The 21,698-nt window shown below is 41.5% G+C and overlaps 1 protein-coding gene across 6 annotated transcripts in view; it reads left to right on the forward strand.

The window, feature by feature from the left end:
• Positions 1-21,698, forward strand: part of ARMH3 (armadillo like helical domain containing 3) — a 175,715-nt gene that overhangs the window by 25,654 nt on the left and 128,363 nt on the right. For 5 of the 6 annotated variants that reach the window (XM_057308396.1, XM_044382055.3, XM_026493942.4 and 2 more), the window contains 11 exons: positions 2,277-2,333; positions 4,116-4,159; positions 5,238-5,298; positions 7,172-7,218; positions 7,743-7,818; positions 9,984-10,077; positions 13,352-13,453; positions 16,822-16,880; positions 18,667-18,732; positions 19,594-19,663; positions 20,740-20,800. In XM_057308396.1, the coding sequence (XP_057164379.1) occupies positions 2,277-2,333; positions 4,116-4,159; positions 5,238-5,298; positions 7,172-7,218; positions 7,743-7,818; positions 9,984-10,077; positions 13,352-13,453; positions 16,822-16,880; positions 18,667-18,732; positions 19,594-19,663; positions 20,740-20,800 (737 nt within the window). The remainder of the gene's footprint in view (positions 1-2,276; positions 2,334-4,115; positions 4,160-5,237; positions 5,299-7,171; positions 7,219-7,742; positions 7,819-9,983; positions 10,078-13,351; positions 13,454-16,821; positions 16,881-18,666; positions 18,733-19,593; positions 19,664-20,739; positions 20,801-21,698) is intronic. The other variant, XM_057308397.1, reaches the window with a different exon arrangement.

A 21,698-nucleotide genomic window follows, 5' to 3' on the forward strand; every position in this document is an offset into this window, starting at 1 on the left:
ACCCCAATCCATTCCATGGCAGATGAGGAAAGTTGTAATCTTTCTAGTAATGTTCAGAGGGCGCCAGAGAGGCTGGGTGCCCACCTAATCAAAGGGAAGGCAAGTAAGGTTGTTGGACTTAAGGAATGGAAGTGATGGAAAGATGTCATGTGGTAAATGTAAATAGTTCTTCTTCATCTCAAATAATGCATTACGTTTTCATTATTTTCTCTAAAGAGATAGAAGAGGCAAAAAAAGGGGGGGCAATGAAAAAGAATAAGTATGGTTTAGATCAGATAAAGGCAGAGCCCTATTAGAGTGATCCTGTGTAGGCTTATTGAGTTTGTAATTCTGTCTTGTGGGTGAAAAGGAGATTGCCTTCAGTTTAAAAATGTGACTGACCCGCACAACAGGGGTATAGTGTTAAAGAAAACTCAGTGTCTCATAGAATAGAAATTTTTACAGCATTAAGATCCTGGCCTTCTAGGTGGGCCCAGTCTCCTGTAATGAAGTGACTTAGTCCCCAGCTGCTGTCCCGAACATGATGTTTCCCAGAAATTACAAAATTGTTATTGTCCAATTGCAAATTGGTCTCTTTCTTTTCTTTTCTTTCCTTGTTTTCTTTCTTTTTCCTAAAGAGCTTTCTTCAAATGTAATAAAAATGTTAAAGGAGAAAATATATAGGTACCAATCATTGAGTCCTTACTGTCTGCCAGATACTATGCTAAAGATTTTATATGTCTTACTTCATTTAAGTCTCATAGCAACCTTGACAAAGAAAATATCCCCATTTTACAGATGAGGAAGTTGACCTTAGGTTAATAAGTGTGCCTATCTTGTCACAATCAGTAAGTAGAGGAGCTAGAACTCAAACCCTTGCTTTTAGCCTCCTTACCTTTTCCTCAACTGCTAACACATAGCAATTATTACTACCTAAAACAGTGGATTTTTGGGAAGATGAGTGATAAGAACTTTAAAAAATTACGCCAAGAAACTGGCCTGCTCCTTCTAGTGTTGTTCTTTTCATCATGGCATCTCTAGGTCAGCCTAACTGCTGATTTTCTTTTCTGAGGATGCACTTGGATTGGGTCTTGTCTGACATCTGTACCATCAGCAGGATTTGACTGCTGGTTAAAGGAAGCAGTGTGGAGAGCCTTCCTCTGTCAGATCAAGTGACAAACAAAGTGGGTTTTACCTCCTTGGGTTGTGTTGTAGAAAACCTTTCAACATTTGGGCTGTTAAGAAAGCAAAGCTGTCTCTTTCTCTATTCCCAGTTGACATTCAAAAGATACCCTCAGAAACTTGGTTAAATAAGGTCCATGTGGGGGGTTTCCAAGTCTCTTAGCAATGAGTTCTCTTGGTTGCTATAAAAACTACCAATATTGTTCCTTGCTTCCCTTGGGTTAGAATTGGTCCCTGATCTAGATGGGGTCTTTCCTCACATCCCATATGTGGGATATTTTCAAGGTGAGTAGGTCATTGGTTCTCATCCCACTGGTAGGAGATGGCCCAACTGCTTAATGAGTTTAAATATATGTCCATTTCCATATGCTGCCCAGCTGAGATTGGGTCTGGAAAAACTCAAGAAATCTTCCAATTCTATAAGTGATGGGACAATCATTAAATCCCAGTGTTCTGGCCAGATTGTAGTTTGGGTAATTACATCCTTTTTTTCAGTTCCCCTGCAGTGTTATTTGGGTATTGGATCCATAAATGGCCTCTCTGGCTGTTAAGCAGCTGCCACTTTCCACCCCCAAGGTGGCTTTGTTTTACGGGTGGGTGAATCAGTCCTTGCATATAGTTTGTGGATGGTTAGGGAGCCTTTGGGAGGGGACTGTAAGTTAGCAACTTATAAATTTGTGCCTTATGGCAAAGAAGCTTTTATGTTCCTCCCAAGACTGCTGTCCCTATGGGCTCAGATTATTGGCAGGATAGGACAAAGTGAGTTTTGTGGAGTGTTCGCTTCTTAGAAATAAATAAGATGGAAAGATGGGAGAAGTAGCAGACACAGGCCTGGGCTGATCCAGCCTAGAGGAAAATGTAAGTAGAACAGAACTGGGGTGTGTGTGTGTGTGTGTGTGTGTGTGTGTGTGTGTGTGTGTGTGTTTGGTGATTGCCTGTGCACACTGAGAGGTTTACTGGAAATGGCGGAGTTAGCTGGCAGGATGGGTTGGATCTGGGTATTAGGAGCGTCAACACAGAGAGAGGCCTTATAGACGCATTTTTGTTAACACTTTGTTAAATAGCTAATGGGTTCTTAACTAAGTCACACTCACCTTAAGTCTCTTGTTTAACAGTCTGTGAATCCTTATATTGTGAAGCTGTCTATTGTGGATGATGAGGCTACGCTCAATGTGAGTATATGGATCCTTGTGTATTGTTTTAATGACTTGCTTTTGGTGGCCTTACTTTCAGTGGATATTTAGAACAGAGAGCTATTGTGATAATTTCATCTGGCTATAAAGAGGAAATTGGTATTTCATTTTAGAGCATCAGTGTGACTGTCTTACTGTATTTTATCTTCTTGTCATGGAAGGAAGGTTTGAGGGGACATTTGTTGGCTGATCATGACGAAATGATTGGTTATATTTCATGTTATAGTGTGCTGAGGTTGATAATCCTACAGAGTCAGTAAGTTACATTCCCAAGAATAAGAAGGCTTAGATGATATATCAAATCAGCATGATGTACACTTTATTTATTTATTTATTTTAAAGATTTTATTTATTTATTTGACAGAGAGAGACAGCCAGCGAGAGAGGGAACACAGCAGGGGGAGTGGGAGAGGAAGAAGCAGGCTCCCAGTGGAGGAGCCAGATATGGGGCTCGATCCCAGAACCCCGGGATCACGCCCTGAGCCGAAGGCAGACGCTTAACGACTAAGCCACCCAGGCACCCCCAGCATGATGTACACTTTAAATATCTTACAATTTTATATGTTAGTTATACCCCTGTAAAGCTGAAATTAAAAAAAAAAAAAAAAAAGCAAAAACAACAAAGCAAGGCTTGGATGACTAACCGATGGGGGATCCCTTCTTGTAGAACTAGCCAGATGGCATTTACAGCCTGACTTGGTGAAGCTAGAACATGGGAGATGATCTGTATACCTGCTACATATGTCCTTGGAAGTTTGGGAAATAATATTTGATCTCTGAGTAAGGGAGAAAGAAGATGACCAGGTGTCTGGCATCTTGCCCTCTTCATTCTTCTAATTTCCCTTATGAAAAAAAAAAAGCATACTTTTTTTAAAAAAGATTTTATTTATTTATTTATTTATTTATTTATTTATTTATTTTTAAAGATTTTATTTATTTATTTGACAGAGATAGAGACAGCCAGCGAGAGAGGGAACACAAGCAGGGGGAGTGGGAGAGGAAGAAGCAGGCTCATAGCGGAGGAGCCTGATGTGGGACTCGATCCCATAACGCCGGGATCACGCCCTGAGACGAAGGCAGACACTCAACTGCTGTGCCACCCAGGCGCCCCTTATTTATTTATTTGACAGAGAAAGAGAGCACAAGCAGGGGGAGCAGCAGGGAGTGGGAGAGAGAGAGGGAGAAGCAGACTCCTGACAAAGCAGGGAGCCAGATGTGGGACTCGATCCTAGAATCCTGGGATCATGATGCGAGCCGAAGGCAGATGCTTAACTGACTGAGCCACCCAAGCACCCAAAAAAAGCATACATGATTCATCCTCGTGGCCTGAATTGATCTTTGTATCATGTTTAGCAGGTTCTACAGGAAAAGTTGATAAGTCACTTTCACATTTATTGGATGCTGCTTCCTGTTACCGTCCTGTTCTCCTGTGGCCTGAAAGAGTGCACCTTCATTTAGTGTGAGACTCATTGTCCCTCTTATTGTGACTGTTTTAGAGACATATGAGAGCTTTTTGTTTGAAGATTCTAATGTAATCTTCTCTTTTGAGACAAAAATGATCCCAGTGAAATTGTCAGTGATCTGGGCTGGTCCATTTCAGCTGGGCTGGTCCATTTCAGCCCCCTCCCTCCACTCTATTAAGTGACATTAAGATAGTTAGATCAGGAAAATCTGGACTGTGGGGCTGTAATCAGTGTTTTCCCTGGCCTGGCATCACCACCAGCCCCTTATTTCATCTGTGCTATCTTTTTTTCTTTCTAGGGAATGGGGCTTGTGATTGCTCAGGCTTTATCTGAGTACAACAGGTAAGTCCACTGTTCTGGAAGGGAACGGTCTCATTTTCATTTGAATTGATTGAGTAGAAAACAGATTTGCTCCAGTGCTTGGGTGAACTTCCCTTACCTATCCTAGAAGACTATTCTTAGGTTTAGCTTCCGGCAGACATATTAGCTCTAGCTCAGCGTGATGGTCGTAGCAGGGGTTGTGTCTAATACCAGGGGAAAAGTAGCCACCATCAGGTTAGTGCCTATCTTTTCTTTAAGCAATTAGGCACATTCTTTTGCAATGTTTAGTATTTTATTGCAGAGCATTTTAGCTAGTTTCCCAGCAACAAGCAGGCTCTTTTGTTTAGCCCCATGTATCCTACAAATATAATTTTCTATGTAAAAAAAGTTAAGCACCACATTTTGTACACTTAAAAATAAATAAGAAGAGAAAACATACTGAATTAGCTCTAGTTTGATGGGTCCTTTTTTTTTCATCAGGAATCAACTGCAACTTCCCAGAGTCCTTGTCTTTTCTGGGCGCTCTCTTCATTGATGCTCGCTTTCCCTCTTGCTTTGGATGAGGAAGGTATCTGGTATTCAGTGAATGGAAACCAGAAGTGTTCCTAATCCTGGCAAGGGCCAAGCAGTGTCTTGCTTGCTCCTCTTCAGACTTTGCTCACACACTATTGGATGTGGAATTTCAAATCTGCCCCATCTCCACAAATAGTTTAACTCACAGATTTCCCTCCTCTTCCTTCAAAAACAAACAAGAGTTTCACTGTTACAGCCTGAAAGTAATTTCACTGTTACACTTTTCAAGTAATAGTCTGTTTGGGAAATAAGTGGATCAGCCATATGTTAGAGCAGTTTCACACGTTTGCAGCTTGCTTTCTGAGTCTCTCCCAAAGTAGCCAGGCATTTTGATACATTCTGCCTGGAGAGCAGATGCATGCCTCTCAGCTTGCAGGGGAAACTGATGTGGCTAGATTGTCATAATGCTTTTGTTTTCTGGAGTCAGTGAATTCTGTGAGTGCTCTGCCCTGATTACCTAGAATGCCAAGGACAAAGACATACTTGATAAGTAATACTAAAGTTGAATTTAGTTATTTTTGTTCAGGCAGTATAAAGACAAGGAAGAGGAACACCAGAGTGGTTTTTTCTCTGCTTTAACAAATATGGTAAGTCCGACTTGTTTTTTTCTGTCCTGCTAGGAATGTAAGAGGTCTGTAGAGGTAGACAAATTTGGACTCAGAAGGTCAAATGTTTAACATGATGGCATGATGAGGGGAGAGTGTCTCAGAGCAGATCTTTTTGGAGATGTATCTCTTTTATTGATTTCCAAACCCAAGTGAGATAGGGAAGGGAGAGCTGTGATTGCTCTGAGACTGATTTTTTCAAATTAATTAAGTTTTTTAAAGGTTAATAAAGCATACATATTGAGTCAGACTTTTGCCTCCTGAAGAGCTGACTGTTTGAGGACTGATCCTGCGGAATATTGAAGAGGAGAGTTTAGATGTGAGCACAACCCCCGAGTGCTCCTTGGCTGTCTCCTGTGGCCTCTTGATTCCTCATAGCTGATCCTGGAGTCAATGGATTGATGCAAAGGATTTGATGCTACTCCTCTAAAGTTTTAATGGACTGAGAGGCCCATAGTTTAGGAAAGTTATTGGTCCATTTGGCAAGACTTCTGAACAAGGTTTCTCAACCTTGACCCTGTATGCATTTTGACCAGGTAACCTGGGACTAATTTTTAAGAGTTAAATCTAGTAGGTCTTAGAATCTAGACAGCTTCAGAAAGTGTTTTTTCTTGGACATTAGTGTTCAAGTAGTCAGCTGTAGGGCAAGACAGTTTTTTAGTTCATTGCAAAAGTAGCTATCCTTCTACCCCCGAAAAAGGCAATTGTTCTCCCCAATGCCTATGTCTTCCCTTCTTTCTCAGAGCTTACTCTGAGAAAAGGATTTGCAAATAAGCTCTTTAACTCTGAAGCATATATGAGTAAAGTCTCTCAGAGGTCAGAGCAATATGAGTGCTATGTTGGTATTTGGTTAAATGAATTAGATAAAACTACTCTAGGGATCCTTGCCTTTTAGCCAGGAAGAAAAAGTTTTGTACTAAACAAAGGAAGTTCCAGCTGCATAGTTTGGGAACATCAGTAGGCAGATGGAAAGGTATTTTTAGAGGGATGGCCATCTTTCTCAGTGCCTCAGATAATCACACATATTGGAGACAACCTTCTCTGTTTACTTATTTGACTCCCCTGCTTACGACACAAACTAAAGATTTTGTGATCTTGAAAGATGGACAGTGGGTCTCATATAGACTTACGACACAAACTAAAGATTTTGTGATCTTGAAAGATGGACAGTGGGTCTCATATAGACATTTCTGGTCTGAAACTCAAATATGCCTCTGAAGATGGCTGTATGTTGGATGTGAAATCAGTGTGCTTTCTGCAGTACTCTTCATGAGTTAGTTTCTGACTTCAAGTAAGCAACTTTCAGGAAAGATGCCGAGTGATGAGGTCTAGGTTAACATTTATTTGCTGTCAGTGGTTACTAAACTTACACGTTGAAAAGCAGAGCTGGGCAAACGTCCTCCTTGTTCTTTTTTTAAAAGATTTTATTTATTGTCAGAGACAGAGAGGGCGCAAGCACGGGGTGTGGCAGGCAGAGGGAGGGGGAGAAGCAGGCTCCCCGCTGAGTAAGGTGCCCGACCCGGGACTCGATCCCATGACATTGGGATCATGACCTGAGCCGAAGGCAGACGCTTAACTGACTGACCCACCCAGGTGTCCCCTGCTTGTTCTTTTTCAAGGCCCTTTAAAGAAAGACAATTTAGTGAAGTTCTCATTATTTCATTTTATTACTTGTGATTCTTTGAGGATCTTAAAAGGGGGCCGGTTTTGGTCTGTATGCCTGGTGGGCCAGAGTTCCACGTTCCCTCAGTCTGCACGCCACTTATTTTTTCACTGATCAAAGGCTTCTTCATAAGCCCAGAGCTCCTCTCGCATTTCCCTGCTATAAGTCTGCAATGCCTCTCTTCTTCCACAGGTGGGCAGCATGTTCATAGCAGATGCCCATGAGAAAATCTCAGTACAGTAAGTGCCTGACATTCTTGTGCAGTGACTTGAACTTTAGTGTGGGCTCTCTGGCTGGGTATGAGTGTGAAATGTTACCTCTTGCTAATCTTTTACAGATTCAAACTTTTATGGTGATTTGTCAAATGTTTCTTGGGTTTTAAACAAGAATGGACCCTTAGAAACCACTACTTTGGTCATGTCTGTTGAGCCCTATGAAGCTGATAAATGGTTCCCAGCTGTCTCTGGAATGAAATGAAAGAGGGCTGGGTGTCTGAGCCAGTTAAAGAGTTAACTGGATGGGGGTGGAAAAGTGAGAGGGAAAATAGGGAATGAAGTAGATAAGAACTAGCCCTAAGGAATTAAAGTTAAGGCCCCGACTCTGTGCCTACATACCCTTTATATAAACTGAACGATGGAATAAAGGGAACATTAGAAACACAAAGGGATTGATAATGAGCTGGGGTGAAATTGTATCTTGAGGGTCATACTGTTTTAACTCTTCCACTCAAGAGCCTCTCCAATTTGTTCTCTTTTTTCTTTAGAACCAATGAGGCCATCCTTCTGGCACTTTATGAAGCTGTTCATTTAAATCGTAACTTCATCACAGTGTTAGCTCAGGTTGGTTGTATTAAAAACTCCAGTCCTTCTTCTCCCTGAATTTCATACAGACTCATTCCATTGAAAAGCCTGTCCGGCTGTGCCTATTTAAGCCTCTCTTTGTACTGGCAAGTGGTAGTAATAGTGGTGCATCAGTTGTCTTTGCATCAGGCTGTCCTCCAATACATATGTTTCCATCTGGTGCTCAAGTGGGTCTGATAGCATGCAAAGTTATGGCTTTGACCAGTTTACTAATTCTTTTGACCAGTTTCCTGATTCTCTTAACCCAGATGAGTGGAGATTACTTCATTTTGAGTGGAGATTACTTCATTTTGCACACTGGCAATCCCTTGGTATTATCTGCCCGTATGGATTTTTATGTCAGGCTTTCTGCTTTCTAAACCACTGTGGAATTACAACTAAAGATAAAATAGGCCAAGTCACTTGTCTTATTATTTCACTAATTTCCAGAGAAGAAAAGTAAAAAATATCTTGTCTAGTATAAGGCTGGCTGTTAACAACGGCAACAAAAAATGGTCTACAAACATTGAAGGCAGGAAGTCCTAGAATACTGAGTGCTGGGTCACTTGCCCAGCTTAGGATATCCTCAGTAGTTGGTAGAGAAGGGGACTAGCACAGGCTGAGAACGCAAGTGCTGTCCATGAAAGCCATCTTTAAAAATTGATAAAGTGTTTTTATCTAAAAGAGCGTTTAAAATATGTATGTAGGTTTCTTTTAAAAGAACATTTGCTTATGCTTTTTTCTCAAAGGGCAGATGTTTATGGAATCACTGAGTTTTAACAAAAACGAGGTCATGCTTAAAAAGTAGTGTGCTGGTTTAGGGTCTGCCTAGGAGGATACTTATTTATCAAGACTGATAACAGGGGGTGCCTGGGTGGCTTAGTCGTTGAGCGTCTACTTTCAGCTCAGGTCATGATCCCAGCGTTCTGGGATCGAGCCCCTCATCAAGCCCTGAATCGGGCTCCCTGCTCGGCGGGAAGCCTGCTTCTCCCTCTCCCACTCCCGCTGCTTGTGTTCCCTCTTATGTTTGTCTGCTCTCTGGATTCTGTAGCTGATTTTAAAGGAGGGGGAGGGAGGTAAAAGTCTGGAAAAGCTGTTGGGGAGGAGAAGGGAGTGGCTACCACTCCGCTAAGTTCTTTTTTTTTTTTTTTTAAAGATTTTATTTGTCAGAGAGAGAGAGAGAGAGATCAGGAGCACAAGCAGGGGGAGTGGCAGAGGGAGAGGGAGAAGCAGGCTACCCACTGAGCAAGGAGTCTGATGTGGAACTCAATCCCAGGAGCCTGGGATCATGACCTCAGCCGAAGGCAGACACTTAACCGACTGAGCCACCCAGGCATCCCCACTCAGCTTAATTCTTTTTTTTTTTAAGATTTTTATTTATTTATGTGACAGAGATAGAGACAGCCAGCGAGAGAGGGAACACAGCAGGGGGAGTGGGAGAGGAAGAAGCAGGCTCCCAGCGGAGGAGCCCGATGTGGGACTCGATCCCGGAATGCTGGGATCACGCCCTGAGCCGAAGGCAGACGCTTTAACGACTGCGCTACCCAGGCGCCCCCCCACTCAGCTTAATTCTTAAGAGCTGATGTGACAGAGATGGCTAAGGAGGGTCAGGAACAGAGCAGTCGTATGTTTTGGTCCCAGTGGATGTCTCCACCATGTCTCTGCTTCCACCCTGCATGTCTTATTGGTTGTGGAACAGGGAGGCTACTGTATGCATAGTTCTTTTTTATAGCACTTCTTATCCACTTGCCTCGCCTATACTTACTAGTCAGCTATGTGGGCATCAGAACAGTCTATAGATGTGTTTTAGGTTGATCTCATGAGAGTAGTCCTTGCCCAGGTTCAGATAGGACTGCAGATGCCCTTTTTTTGGTGGAATAATCTCATGTATTTGTTTACCCCAGTTTTTTATGTGCGTGGTTCTGCAGAAAAACTTATGTAATGGAAACTTAGTTGCTTAAAGAAAACTAGCCCACAGAGTTTCTTATTAGAGTTTAGTAAGCATCAACAGGAATCAAGTTCTCAAGGGAACTCAGTGTAGAAGCAGTCCCTCCTCAGTGAGCGTTCCATCTAATTATGAGGCCAGGAATACCAGAAAGGATATTATGGAGAGGATACTCAGAACTGGGTTATGTCTTTTCTTGCCTGCTTCTGTTCTCTTTCAGAGTCATCCAGAAATGGGCTTGGTGACAACCCCTGTCAGTCCTGCTCCTACAACCCCAGCCACACCACTTGGGACCACACCACCCTCCTCTGATGGTAAGCCCATCACCTCTTGTTTTCTTGATTAATATGATCTTGAATCTTTCAGGGTAAGCATAGCTGTGTTGAACAAAGAACACAGTTGTTAATTCTTTCAGCTAAGAAATTGTTCTGAGGTGCTGTCCTTCAGGACTTCTAAAGCCCCAAAGGAAGCTTTGGAAAAGAAAGTCAAGTGTTTTTCTTTGTGTAAGAAGCTACATAACTCTAACTTGTCCTCAGGGAATGGTTGTAGAATTATAGGGTGCTGGATCTGAGAGGGACTTCTGAGGTTAGTAATGCCAATCCGGCCAAACTCTCAGGGTGCTTGTGAGGCCCTGATGAGATATTCTATGAATATCGCTCTGAAATAAATATAAGATAGTAATATTATCTCATGTTACCATTGGCCAAATGAGGAAATTGAGGCCAGAGAAATAAGTGGTTCACCTCGTGGTAGTGAGAGTTGAGACTAAGAACTAGGACATGGATCAGGGTGAGGACCATGTCCTTTTTGTTCACTACTGTCCATCCAGGTGGTATCTGGCGTGGTCACTGCTTAATAAATATTTGTTGAGTACATGGATGTGAAAGTGAACCTGGGATTTTACTCACTGGTATGTATCTGCTAGCACTTCCAGTGGGAAAACAATAAGCTCTGAGTGTGTTATAATTGAGAATTTGGTGGGTTTTTAAGACTTCTCCCCCTACAACACGCCCACCCACCCACACAGAATTTCTACTTTATGAATTTTATGGCTGGGACTTAAGAAAAAGGTAACAGGAAAGAAATTATGAATTTTCCCCAATGAAGTTTGTCATCTAAGTGTATTTGATAGAGTATATTAACCTAAAAATAATCCTTGTTAATACATGATGTTTTGCCTAAAATATTGACTGAATTTTGGGTGAAGAAATAGAGGAAATCTAACTTTAGTCCTTTCTCTGTGCCTCTCTACGGTCTGTGAAATGACCTTCTTTGGTCTGCTTTTTCTCCTTGAAATTTTCGTAGAGCACCTGTGGCGGTAGCCATTGATGGTAGTGAGGCGGTGTTGGTACAGAAGCGTGTCTGGGAGGTGCCATTGAGTTCAGGTCTATGGTAGCAAATTGGATCTGTTTAGAACTGAAAGCCAAATTCCCAAAATCTTAATGAGAAGGAGCAAGTAGTAAGGACTGCCTACTTGTCTCTGCTTTTTCAGGTCACTGAAAAATCCAATAGAAATTCTGTTCTTTCTCTTTAAGGATGAAGCCTGCTTGGTTACCATGGTTATCAAAAGCCATATATATATATATTTATATATCCGAGCCCCATGTGATGTTGGGGTTTGGATGCTTCAGAGAACTGCCTTTCAAACTGTTCATTGTGAACACTTCCACCCACACACTTGATTATGCAATGGCAGGATTTGTGCTTACTTACCTACAACCAGTGAGCTTTTATTTTTTCTAGTGGGAAAATGGAGTCAGCCCACTTTCAAATGACTGTCTCCCTTGACAAAGGCTGCTGGGAAGAATTATGAAGCCAAAGATCAAGGAATATCTCTTCTTTAGGAAGGAGATTTTAATTTGTGAGGGATTTTATTCTATTCCTTCTGTTTTGTTCTTTTTCCTCTCTCCTGATTCATTTCTTTTCTGTAGGGATCCTAAGCATTATAACCTTGTTTTCAGGTTTTGGTTTTTAATTATGTGTAGTGGTGCTCAGTGGCCCAGTTATTTTTAAAGGTATGTCATTGGAGCCATTATTTTTAAAAGCCAGCAGTTTAGATGTAACATTTGTTCTCAGCTCAGACTTGACATTTGACAACTCAGCCTTGGCATGAGAGGACTTTCTGGTAAACTAAAAATACATATACTTCTATATTTCTACATATTATGTAAGACAGTTTTCCAGTTACTGCTGTGTGTAAGTGGGGAAAAAGTTCCACTTACCAGTTAGATGCCTGTTTGTATCGGACAGAGGAAGAATTATGGGCTTGAGCTTCAAAACAGGCTGGAGTTTGAATTGATAGTCTCAGGCCATTAACCCATAGTATGAATTAAGACCTTTTAGTACTTCAACATAAAAATATATTTGTGTTTTATTAGTTTTGGGGGACTGAAATGTGGGAACACAGCCAAGGATTGGGCATGCTAATTTCTTCTCATAAGGCTTTTTGTTGTGCTTATTGTGTGTTATGGAACCATTATATGCAAATGTTTCCCATTGTTAATAAATGTTCTCAGCATACATTGTAATAACTCCAGAGGGATCCATTATGGTTATGAATATATATTATGAATAATATCCCAAACTCAACTGAGTCTTCTATAGGTGAAAATAACAGCAGAAAGCCATAGATTCTCTAGCTTGTCTGAGCCAACATGAGTCTCCTTTGCTTTTATATTATGTCTTAGTGTAAAAACAGCTAATAGGATGTGTAAATCTAATTTAAAGTCTTCGAAGCTTGAAAAATCTACGTTAAGACTGTTCTGGGGGCTCCTGGCTGGCTGTTGGTAGAGCATGCGACTCTTGATCTCAGGGTCTTGAGCTCAAGCCCCGTGTTGGGTGTAGAGGAAAAAAAAAAGGCCTTTGTGTGGGTCCCAGCCCTGGTTGTTCATTAGGAGTGTGGCTCAGAGAGTGGGGACAAGGGGTAGTTTCTCTTGGAAATAGCAAGCAGCTGGGTAAATAAAACTCAGTTTCCAGGCTGTCCCAATCAGTAATGTCCACCTGTTTTCAGTCTGGTATTCTTTTGCAGGTTCCCTTTCAGGGGGAAAAAGGGGTTAAAGAGTAGAATTTGAATATAGTTCTGCCTTAACTTTTTTCCATTCCATCTTGGGTATTTCCAGCCTAAAGGCTTTTTCTCAAAACTGAGCAAGATTTCTCCTTATTAGGAATGAATTGTCATTTATTTTAAGCAGGAGACTCATCAAAGCAAGGCTCATTTATATTCAATACAGATCTTTCCCTTAGGTACAAATCGAGTGCCTTCATAAGGGCCCTGAACACTTTTGGGTTACTTGAGGCTAGAAGTGGAATCAAAAGACCCTTCTTAGGATGTTGGGAGAAAAGCACTGTTCCTGGAGACTGGCCCTTCTAGATTATGAGAAGGGTATTGGCCTTAATCTTGATAGTAAGAAGGGCTCTAGAAGTCTAGGAACAGTAGCTAAGGGTTTTATGATAAGCACTTGGTCCTCCTTCTTTTGTGGAAAAAGTTTATTTAGTGATTTCCTTGCCTGCTGGCAAATTGGCTATGTAGGTAGAAGTGTTAGATGGAATATGTTGTAGGCTAAGTGCATTTCATCTGTTCTATTCCAGTTATAAGTTCTGTGGAACTCCCACTGGATGCAGATGTACAGACCAGTAATCTACTGATAACCTTCTTGAAGTATAGCTCGATCGTCATGCAGGACACCAAAGGTAAGGCATGCTACGTTGGGGGCTCAGGAAGCAGGGGGTGTGGCAGGCAGCTACTTAGCTGAATCAAGGAGCAACATTAATACTTTGAAGCTTTGACAGGATGAAACGCTGGGGCCTCCTGTACAGGGTGATGGTCCTGATTACTGGAAAACAGTGATTTCTCACTGCCAGATGGCAATTAGGTGGTGTTGGAAAACCTGGAGCTGGAGGGGGAGTACTTCAAAAATAGAACAGGAAAAAAAATTGGTCTCTACAAAAACTAGCAAGTCGTTTTAGCAGATTTTGGTAAGTAGATGCAAACTCTTTTGTGTGGGAAGTGGGGGGATTAGCACACTTCAGGGAATTCCCTTTTGAGGACAAGAACTGGAAGCATCAGCTTGTGGTGAGAATTCGTGGACTGTTGTACCAAGTACAGTAGGAAGAGGTGAGATTAAGAGGGACAGTGTTCCTTAACACTTAAAATAGAAGTGTCAGTACCCATCCAAAGATGCAGAGTGGAAGTGGGAGAGGACTGGCTGTTGGAAAAGTTTGAGTTTATTATCTCTGGTTTCCTGCTCTTCATCTGTTTATGATCCTCCTGTGATCTTTTAATTGATGGTAGGGGAGGGGAATACTTAGGCTAGGTGTGAGAAGGGATTGGGAAGAAACCCAGCCAGTTCTGTCCAGTATATAATTCAGTCCATTGGGAGCTACAGGGATGGTGAACCTCTGAGACTTGGCAAGTGAGATCTGACAGGTGAGGATGGCAAGACTCTTGTGTATCTGTGTTTCCTGAGGCCATTGCTTCTCCTTTATGGAGGGGGGTAACCTCTGTCTTTCTCTAGAAATGTCACAGCAACCACAGAAGAGAGAGACTGCATAGATGTGACCCTGCAAGTGAACTTGTAACTTTGCTTGATATAACACAGTGAATTGAGGCCCTTGGAACTTACTTTTAGCTTTAATGATCATACAAAGCTGTTTGTCCTGGTCACTTTGTCATACATAAAATGGAAGGCAAAATTGAGGGGAGATTAATTGTAGTATGGGCGGTCTCAGGCTGTGTCTCTAAACTCAGGCTCGGTTAGGTCTTTGCCAACAGGCAGCCTAAATATGGCAACGGGCAAGGTTAGGTACTATGAAGAATTAATTTCAAAAGTGGCTTCTGTGAGACTGAGGGAGTGGGGAGGGGGAAAAAATGGCTCCTGGGTGGCTACGTTGGCCCAGCTCTCTTGCGAATAAGCCCCTGACCTTCTGCATGCCCTAACAGGATTTCATTATGATTTTAGGAGTAATAGAAGCAAATTTTCTTGGCTCTGCTCTGTTCTAATACCCCAGATATTAGCTCTTTCTTTTTAATTATATATTATTGTTTGATACCTGTAAAAAGATACTTCTAATATGTATGAATATTAAGTTATAAAGTTTTTAGTAAGTATAATAAGTAGAATAAATTATAAGGTATAATAATAAAGTGAACATGTGAACCTGCCTCTCAACTGAAGAAATATTGATGATGTTGAAGCTACCTGTGTGTCCCCTACCCTGTTGTTCCTCTCTTCTCTAGTCTGCAGAATTTTGTTTATCATTCCCTTGATTCAGCTCTGCTTTCAAAGCCTTTTTTTCCTGAGGTTCTTCTGACTCGGGTATTGTCACCTTGGAGGAATATCTGCTCAACCTTTAAATTAGACATTAGGCAAAAATATTAAAATATATGTATACCTATGCATAAATTTTAAAGTTGATTTACCAAAATCTTAACAGGACATCTGGATGGGATGATTAAACTTGGTTTTTATTGTCCTTTTTTTGTGCTTCTCTGAATTTAGAAAAGTTTATAATGAAATATGTCTTATTTTTGTATTCAGAAACACTTTTTTTTTAAGTGGAGAGATAGCTGCGGGCTTTTTTACAGGAGTTGCTCATCAGCTTTTGGGGAAAGGGAGGATAGTGCCAGAGAAACTCTGTGGCCAGAGATAGGTAGAAGAGTCTCGTGAATCTAGTTTTGCATAGGCAGGGCATTTCTTTGCTGGCTGCCTAGGAGCGCTGATGTAAGCCCTGGGGAATGTCAAGGAAGTATTATCATCATTACTCTATATGCAGTGTCTGTCTATGAGGAGAGGTGAATGTATTTCTGGCCTACAACCCCCATTATGCCTTTTAATTGTCAGGTTTTAGTTGATTTTATCTTTGAGGAAGTAGCAGGTTAATGTCAGGGTGAGTTCTATCAGCTCCTTTCTATAGCACTGTAATCTGTTAATAGATCTTCTCTTAGAATGGACTTCAGTCTGGGTCCTGTCAAAGCTAATTTGAAGCATCATAACCATTTGTCCATTTTGGATATGCTGGTATGACCCTCTTCTTGCCTCCATTTCACCTCTCACCCGCAAAGATCCTGGGAAGTAAATAAACTCTGTTGGTTCTGGTAATTGGCAGTGATGGAGTAGCTCTTTCTTGGTCATTTGTGTGGGCTTAAAGCCCTGCTACTGAGATTACCTTCTTCTTCTTCTTTTTTTTTTTTTTAAAGATTTTATTTATTTATTTGACAGAGACAGCCAGCCAGCGAGAGAGGGAACACAAGCAGGGGGAGTGGGAGAGGAAGAAGTAGGCTCCCATTAGAGGAGCCTGATGTGGGGCTCGATCCCAGATCGCCGGGATCACGCCCTGAGCCGAAGGCAACGCTTAATGACTGCGCCCCCCAGGCGCCCCCCCCCATACCTTCTTCTTTTTTAATAACTAGAATGCGAGTTCTGGTAGACCAGGGACCTTTGTTTAGTTCAGTGCTATATCTATAATGCCTAGCATAGTGCCTGCCATGTAGCAGGTATTAAGTAAATATTTGTGGAGTGAATAACTTTGGCGGGAAGAAAAGAAATGATGAAGCGTTCACAGCTTTCTCATTCATAAGTAGTATGCACAGTACAAGGAAAGGCAGGGGCTGGACCCTGGTTTTCAGTTTGTTTCTGATTCCACTGCCAGTTTGCTATGAACAGTTATAAAACCTTTCTAGGTTTTGTGGGACATGGCTATAGATGGTGGTGCTTATAGCTGATAGATGGGAAAGGATGGGGAAGGGAGTAGACCTGACTATTCAGAAGCAAATGGTTGATGTGGAAGCAAAGGGCATGGGCCTGATTTGGGCCATGACAGTGGGAACCATAATAATTAAATTCTCAGGAAGGTGGTTAGCTCTCCATTTTTCTAAAAAATCTTCTGGGGGATTCTTTTGCCTAGTAGACTAGCAAGAATTGCTCTTGATTTTTCATTCAGGAATTTTGAAGGGAGGGGGAAAGTAGAAATGATCTTTGTGATGATACACATCTTTATTCTCTATAGAAATATGGTTTGGATGATATGGAGAGAAGGGTTTGTTTATTTTTTCTTTACAGATGAGCACCGGCTTCACAGTGGCAAACTCTGTCTGATTATACTTACGTGTATTGCAGAGGTAGGTGTCACTAGTCTTCTGATATTAGCTAACCTCTTACAGAGTGCTATCTTTTTTCTGCCCTTCTCCTGTTCCTGACTTTTAGGATCCTAAAGTCTGGGAAAGAAAATCTTTCCTTTTTGTATTGTCTGTCTCCTCCCACTAGAATGTAAGCTCTGATAGCAAGTATTTTTTCCTTCACCAGTGTATTCTCAGTGTCTAGCACATAGTAGAGCCTTAATTAGTATTTACTGGATGAATTAATAATGAATTGTGTTATGATTACTGCTATAATTTTGAACCGGAAGACGAGAGCTCTTTTAAATACAAGATTTAAGCCTCTGTAGAAGAAATAATCCTGCCCCTTTGAAGCTGCTCATGTTGGTCTTTTGCATTTAGCAAAATGAAAAAAGGAGCTCAAGTTTCCTGTGGGGGGTGTGGTGGATAGAAAAGTGAAAGAGGGGAATTGAAAACAGTAAAGTTGGGCTGATTGCAGTTTGGTGAAGAATAAGAGACCGAGAATAAACTTAAGAGGTGCTTTATCAGGAGGCTCTTTTGGTTGGATTAATTAAGGTTGAACTCACCCTGAATCTTGGTGGCAACACAGGTGTAAAATGAAAACCACAAGGCCCAAATGGCGTCACTTAGGCAGATCCCTAGTTATGGGCTAACTTAAGTCAATTTAGAGCTAAATTTTCGCTTTAGCTTCCACCTTTACTATCCCTTATTTTGATCTTTTCTCTCTCAAGAAAAATAGTAAAGGTGGTCTACATGGAATAAAGATCTCGCTCATTCTTTCCCTTTTTATGTTCTCTGTGAAAAGATGACCTACTTTTCACCACGTTATGGGTAGCTGGTTATAGAAGAGCTGCTTCTTAGCAGTGGGCCTGGTGTAATTGCTTTTCAAAAATCTTTCTAAGAAAATCTTTAAAGGAGTTGTTTTTCACAAATTGTAACAGTTCCTAGTAATTGGGAGTCTGTAGGCATGTCAGATCTTCAGAAAAGGTGTTGGTAAAGGGCCAACGGATGTTCATTACCGATCCATGGGTGAGAGATTTTTGATTTTCCATCAGTCTTCGGCAAAGCCAGAGGTAGACGGGGTCTTGCCTACTGCCACGCTGCCTGTGTAGCAGTTTTCTCCTGCTGTGCCAAGCCAATTCCCAGCAGAGTGCAGACCTTTCTTCTTAATCGTGGATCCTCATGTGGAGTCTGCACATGTATCCTGCAGCCCTGATGAAAGCCTTCAAGCTGTCACAAACAGAGCAGGCTCCTTGGGCAGATGGGAAGGAAGAGAGAATAGGAAAACAGATTCCTCTCAGCATTTGCCTCAAGTTCTGTGCCTTAATTTTTTTATTGTTTGTAATTTGCTGAGAGATTTTTGACCAGTTAGAGACAACACTGGGAAATTATACCCAATTAAAATCTCATGGCTTAAGTAGGGTTCAACATTAAGACTCTAGGCTCATCTCATTAGTTCTCTTTGGGTCCTTGAAAGTAGTTCTTTTTTTTTTTTTTTTTTAAAGATTTTTTAGAGAGAGAGTGAGAGATAGCAAGCACCAGCGGGGTGAGGGGCAGAGGGAGAAGCAGAGTCCCTGCTGAGCAGGGAGCCGGATGTGGGGCTTGATCCTGGGACTCTAGGATCATGACCTGACAGAAGGCAGACGCTTAACCAACTGAGCCACCCAGGCGTCCCTTGAAAGTAGTTCTTGAAGTCCAAGGATTTGTAGCAAGTGTGATAGATTATAAACTGAGTTTCCTAAGTATAGCTCTCATTCCTTACTTTTTCTCCATATTTCTATTTTTTTAGGATCAGTATGCAAATGCATTTTTGCATGACGACAATATGAATTTTCGAGTAAACTTACACAGAATGGTAGGTGTGACTTTTGTTTCTTGTTTTTTCGTAGAGGAAATTTTTGGTATGTTGGCAGGATTGGGGAGGATGAGATTGATCCTACTTAGAACAAATGTGGGTGGAATGTTGTACTAAAGGGCTTTTGCTTAACTGCTGTTCAACAGGCCCATGCCTGTTGTTGGGATTTTTTTTTTGCGTGTCATAGAGCTCTTTCTTACTCAAGAGAGGATGGAAAGATCCACAACCATGTCCCCATGGCAGTAATATTAGAATGTACCAGTAATGTAGATTTCAACAAGGAAATGGGCCTAAGCCTTTTGTTTTCAAAATGTAGTAGTATGATCTTTGATTAGTTAAGACCAGATGCTGTTTTATTTATCTGAGAGGCAGGGGTAAATAGAATATGAAGGTATCAGGGAATTACTTCATACTTGGAGGTATATTCAGAAATATCACGTTGAGGTTTGTATTTGAAACTTAACTTTTGTTTTTTGCAACTGCTGTTGCTGCCTCTACACAGTTACCTTCTTCTCTTTTTCTTTATTATCAAAGAAAAATACCCATATACCTCTTTTGTTGTTAGTAATGTCACTTGGTTAGATAAAATCAGAGTAAAAACAACAGCTTTCCCATTGTAGTATGCTCCAGTGCCCTTTGGGGCTGTTGTCTTGCTGTGAATTGTGTTTTTGTCACAGGCCTGCATTGGTAACTGAGAAGTATTTACAAGTCCTCCCTGCCCCACCCCACCCCCATCACTAGAAAAAGAAAGAAAAGGTAGCATCTCTGTAGTAGTGCTTTTATTTGCATGAAAAACGTGGTGATAAGCCATTGGATGTCAGTTCCGGTGTCTAATAAATTTCATTTCTTCTTTGTGTGAAGCCTATGAGACACAGGAAGAAGGCAGCGGACAAGAACCTTCCCTGCCGTCCCTTAGTATGTGCAGTACTGGGTGAGTCTCATTAGAATTGGCATTTTTCTGAGCCAGTGACAGATTTTTGTGATTGAGGGGAGGGATAGGTCCTGGTTGCTGTGCTTCTCTCTCAGAGAATGTACTAGTTATGTTTCTTCTCTGGTCTAAGAAACCATGTTTATTGTTCAGTTTGGGAAAGCAACTCCAATGAATAGAATGCTCAATTAAAGGGTTCTCTTGTTTAAAGAAAAAGATCTTTCCAGGGAGACAAATGGCTAAGTCTAAGCCTGATACTTGAGTTAAATTTGTAAAATATCTTATTCCTGATCAAAATTTCAAATTCTTCATTTTGTTCTTGGTCCAAATTGATGTGTCAGCTGGCCAGGAGGCTTGAAGTTCACGGATCAGACATGCAAAACTTCCTCTGAGTAAATTAAGTTGAGATGAGGCTGACAGAGCTGACAGTAGGGGGTTGTATCTTACGCGATTTTGTCTGCCCAGAATTCTGAATTTTCCTCAGGGGAATGATCTGAACTCTTAATCCCATTTCACTTGGATATTCAGCCCTGGTTCCTAAAGCTACTTGATTTTAGAAACAGTAATTAAGACTGTATAATAAGCCTCTATTGACCCAAAGCCCCACAGACCATTCAGTCAATATCTGTCAAACTGAGCGTGATCATGAGATGAGATAGACTGACATAACTTCAGAGCTTAACAGGGAGTGTTACATGGATGTGATCCATAATTTCTTCTCTGCCTCATCACTCGGTGCTCAGAATATGATTTCCCTCTGGCATTTTGCATTAGTGCCATGGTACAAATTATCTGTGCAATGAAATCTCTTGTGTACCCGAATTTATTGGTAGGTCAAGGTATCCTTCTGGAAGTAGGAGAATGAGCTAATTTTCTTGTTACTTTACAAGTGGCAGGTGGTGAAATGTGTTGCAACAAGTACCTTATATAAAATAAATTTCAGTGCACGTGAATAAAGATGTGGTTAGTGGTTGCATTCAGCATGAGTGCAAGGTATACTGAGGTTTTTTCCAACTCAAAGGCATGAAATGCATTGCATTTCATTCTGATTGATTTAATTGTTCTCCTTTTCCCCTCAGACCTGATGGTAGAGTTTATTGTAACACACATGATGAAGGAGTTTCCTATGGATCTGTATGTGTAAGTACTATGGTTCACTTAATGTGTGCAAATCTGTTTTATAGAATTGAGTGATAGGAAATTTATAGTCACCAAATTCTGTGTATACTTCAGGAAAACCTCATTTGTGTATGGAGAAGTGTCAGGGAGCATTTTATGGCTCGGTTTTATACATCTTTCCAGAAGGTGGGAAAATGTACAAACCACAGTTGGGATTCTGCATGTATCTTCATGATCACTTTAGGCACACTACATGAAGAACAGGGCTGATGGGCTGAAGTGATCATGGGTGGCTGTTGTAATCCAAAGATATGGAATACCAGCAAGCCCCTTGGTCATCCCTGAGCTTCGGCATCCAAGTAGTCAGCAGTAGTTAGAAGGTAGAGAAAGTCCTGGGGCACCTGGGTGGCTCAGTCGTTGAGCGTCTGCCTTCGGCTCAGGGCGTGATCCCAGTGTTCTGGGATCGAGCCCCGCATCAGGCTCCTCCACTGAGAGCCTGCTTCTTCCTCTCCCACTCCCCCTGCTTGTGTTCCCTCTCTCGCTGGCTGTCTCTCTCTGTCAAATGAATAAATAGAATCTTTAAAAAGAAAGGAAAAAAAAAAAGGTAGAGAAAGTCCAGAGAAATAGAGCTTCTGGTCTGTTGTTAGCCTACATTGTGTAGCAGTCTAGTCAGAACTATTCTAGCTAGGGGTGCCTGGGTGGTTCAGTTGTTAAGCATCTGCTTTCGGCTCTGGTCATGGTCCCGGGGTCCCGGGATCGAGCTCCGCATCGGGCTCCCTGCTCGCCGGGAAGCCTGCTTCTCCCTCTCCCACTCCCCCTGCTTGTGTTCCCTCTCTCGCTGGCTGTCTCTCTCTCTGTCAAATAAATAAAATCTAGGAAAAAAAAAAAAAGAGAACTATTCTAGGTAGGCAAATTATAT

The sequence above is a fragment of the Ursus arctos genome, unplaced genomic scaffold (assembly GCF_023065955.2).
Source record: "Ursus arctos isolate Adak ecotype North America unplaced genomic scaffold, UrsArc2.0 scaffold_7, whole genome shotgun sequence".
Classification (NCBI taxonomy): domain Eukaryota; kingdom Metazoa; phylum Chordata; class Mammalia; order Carnivora; family Ursidae; genus Ursus; species Ursus arctos.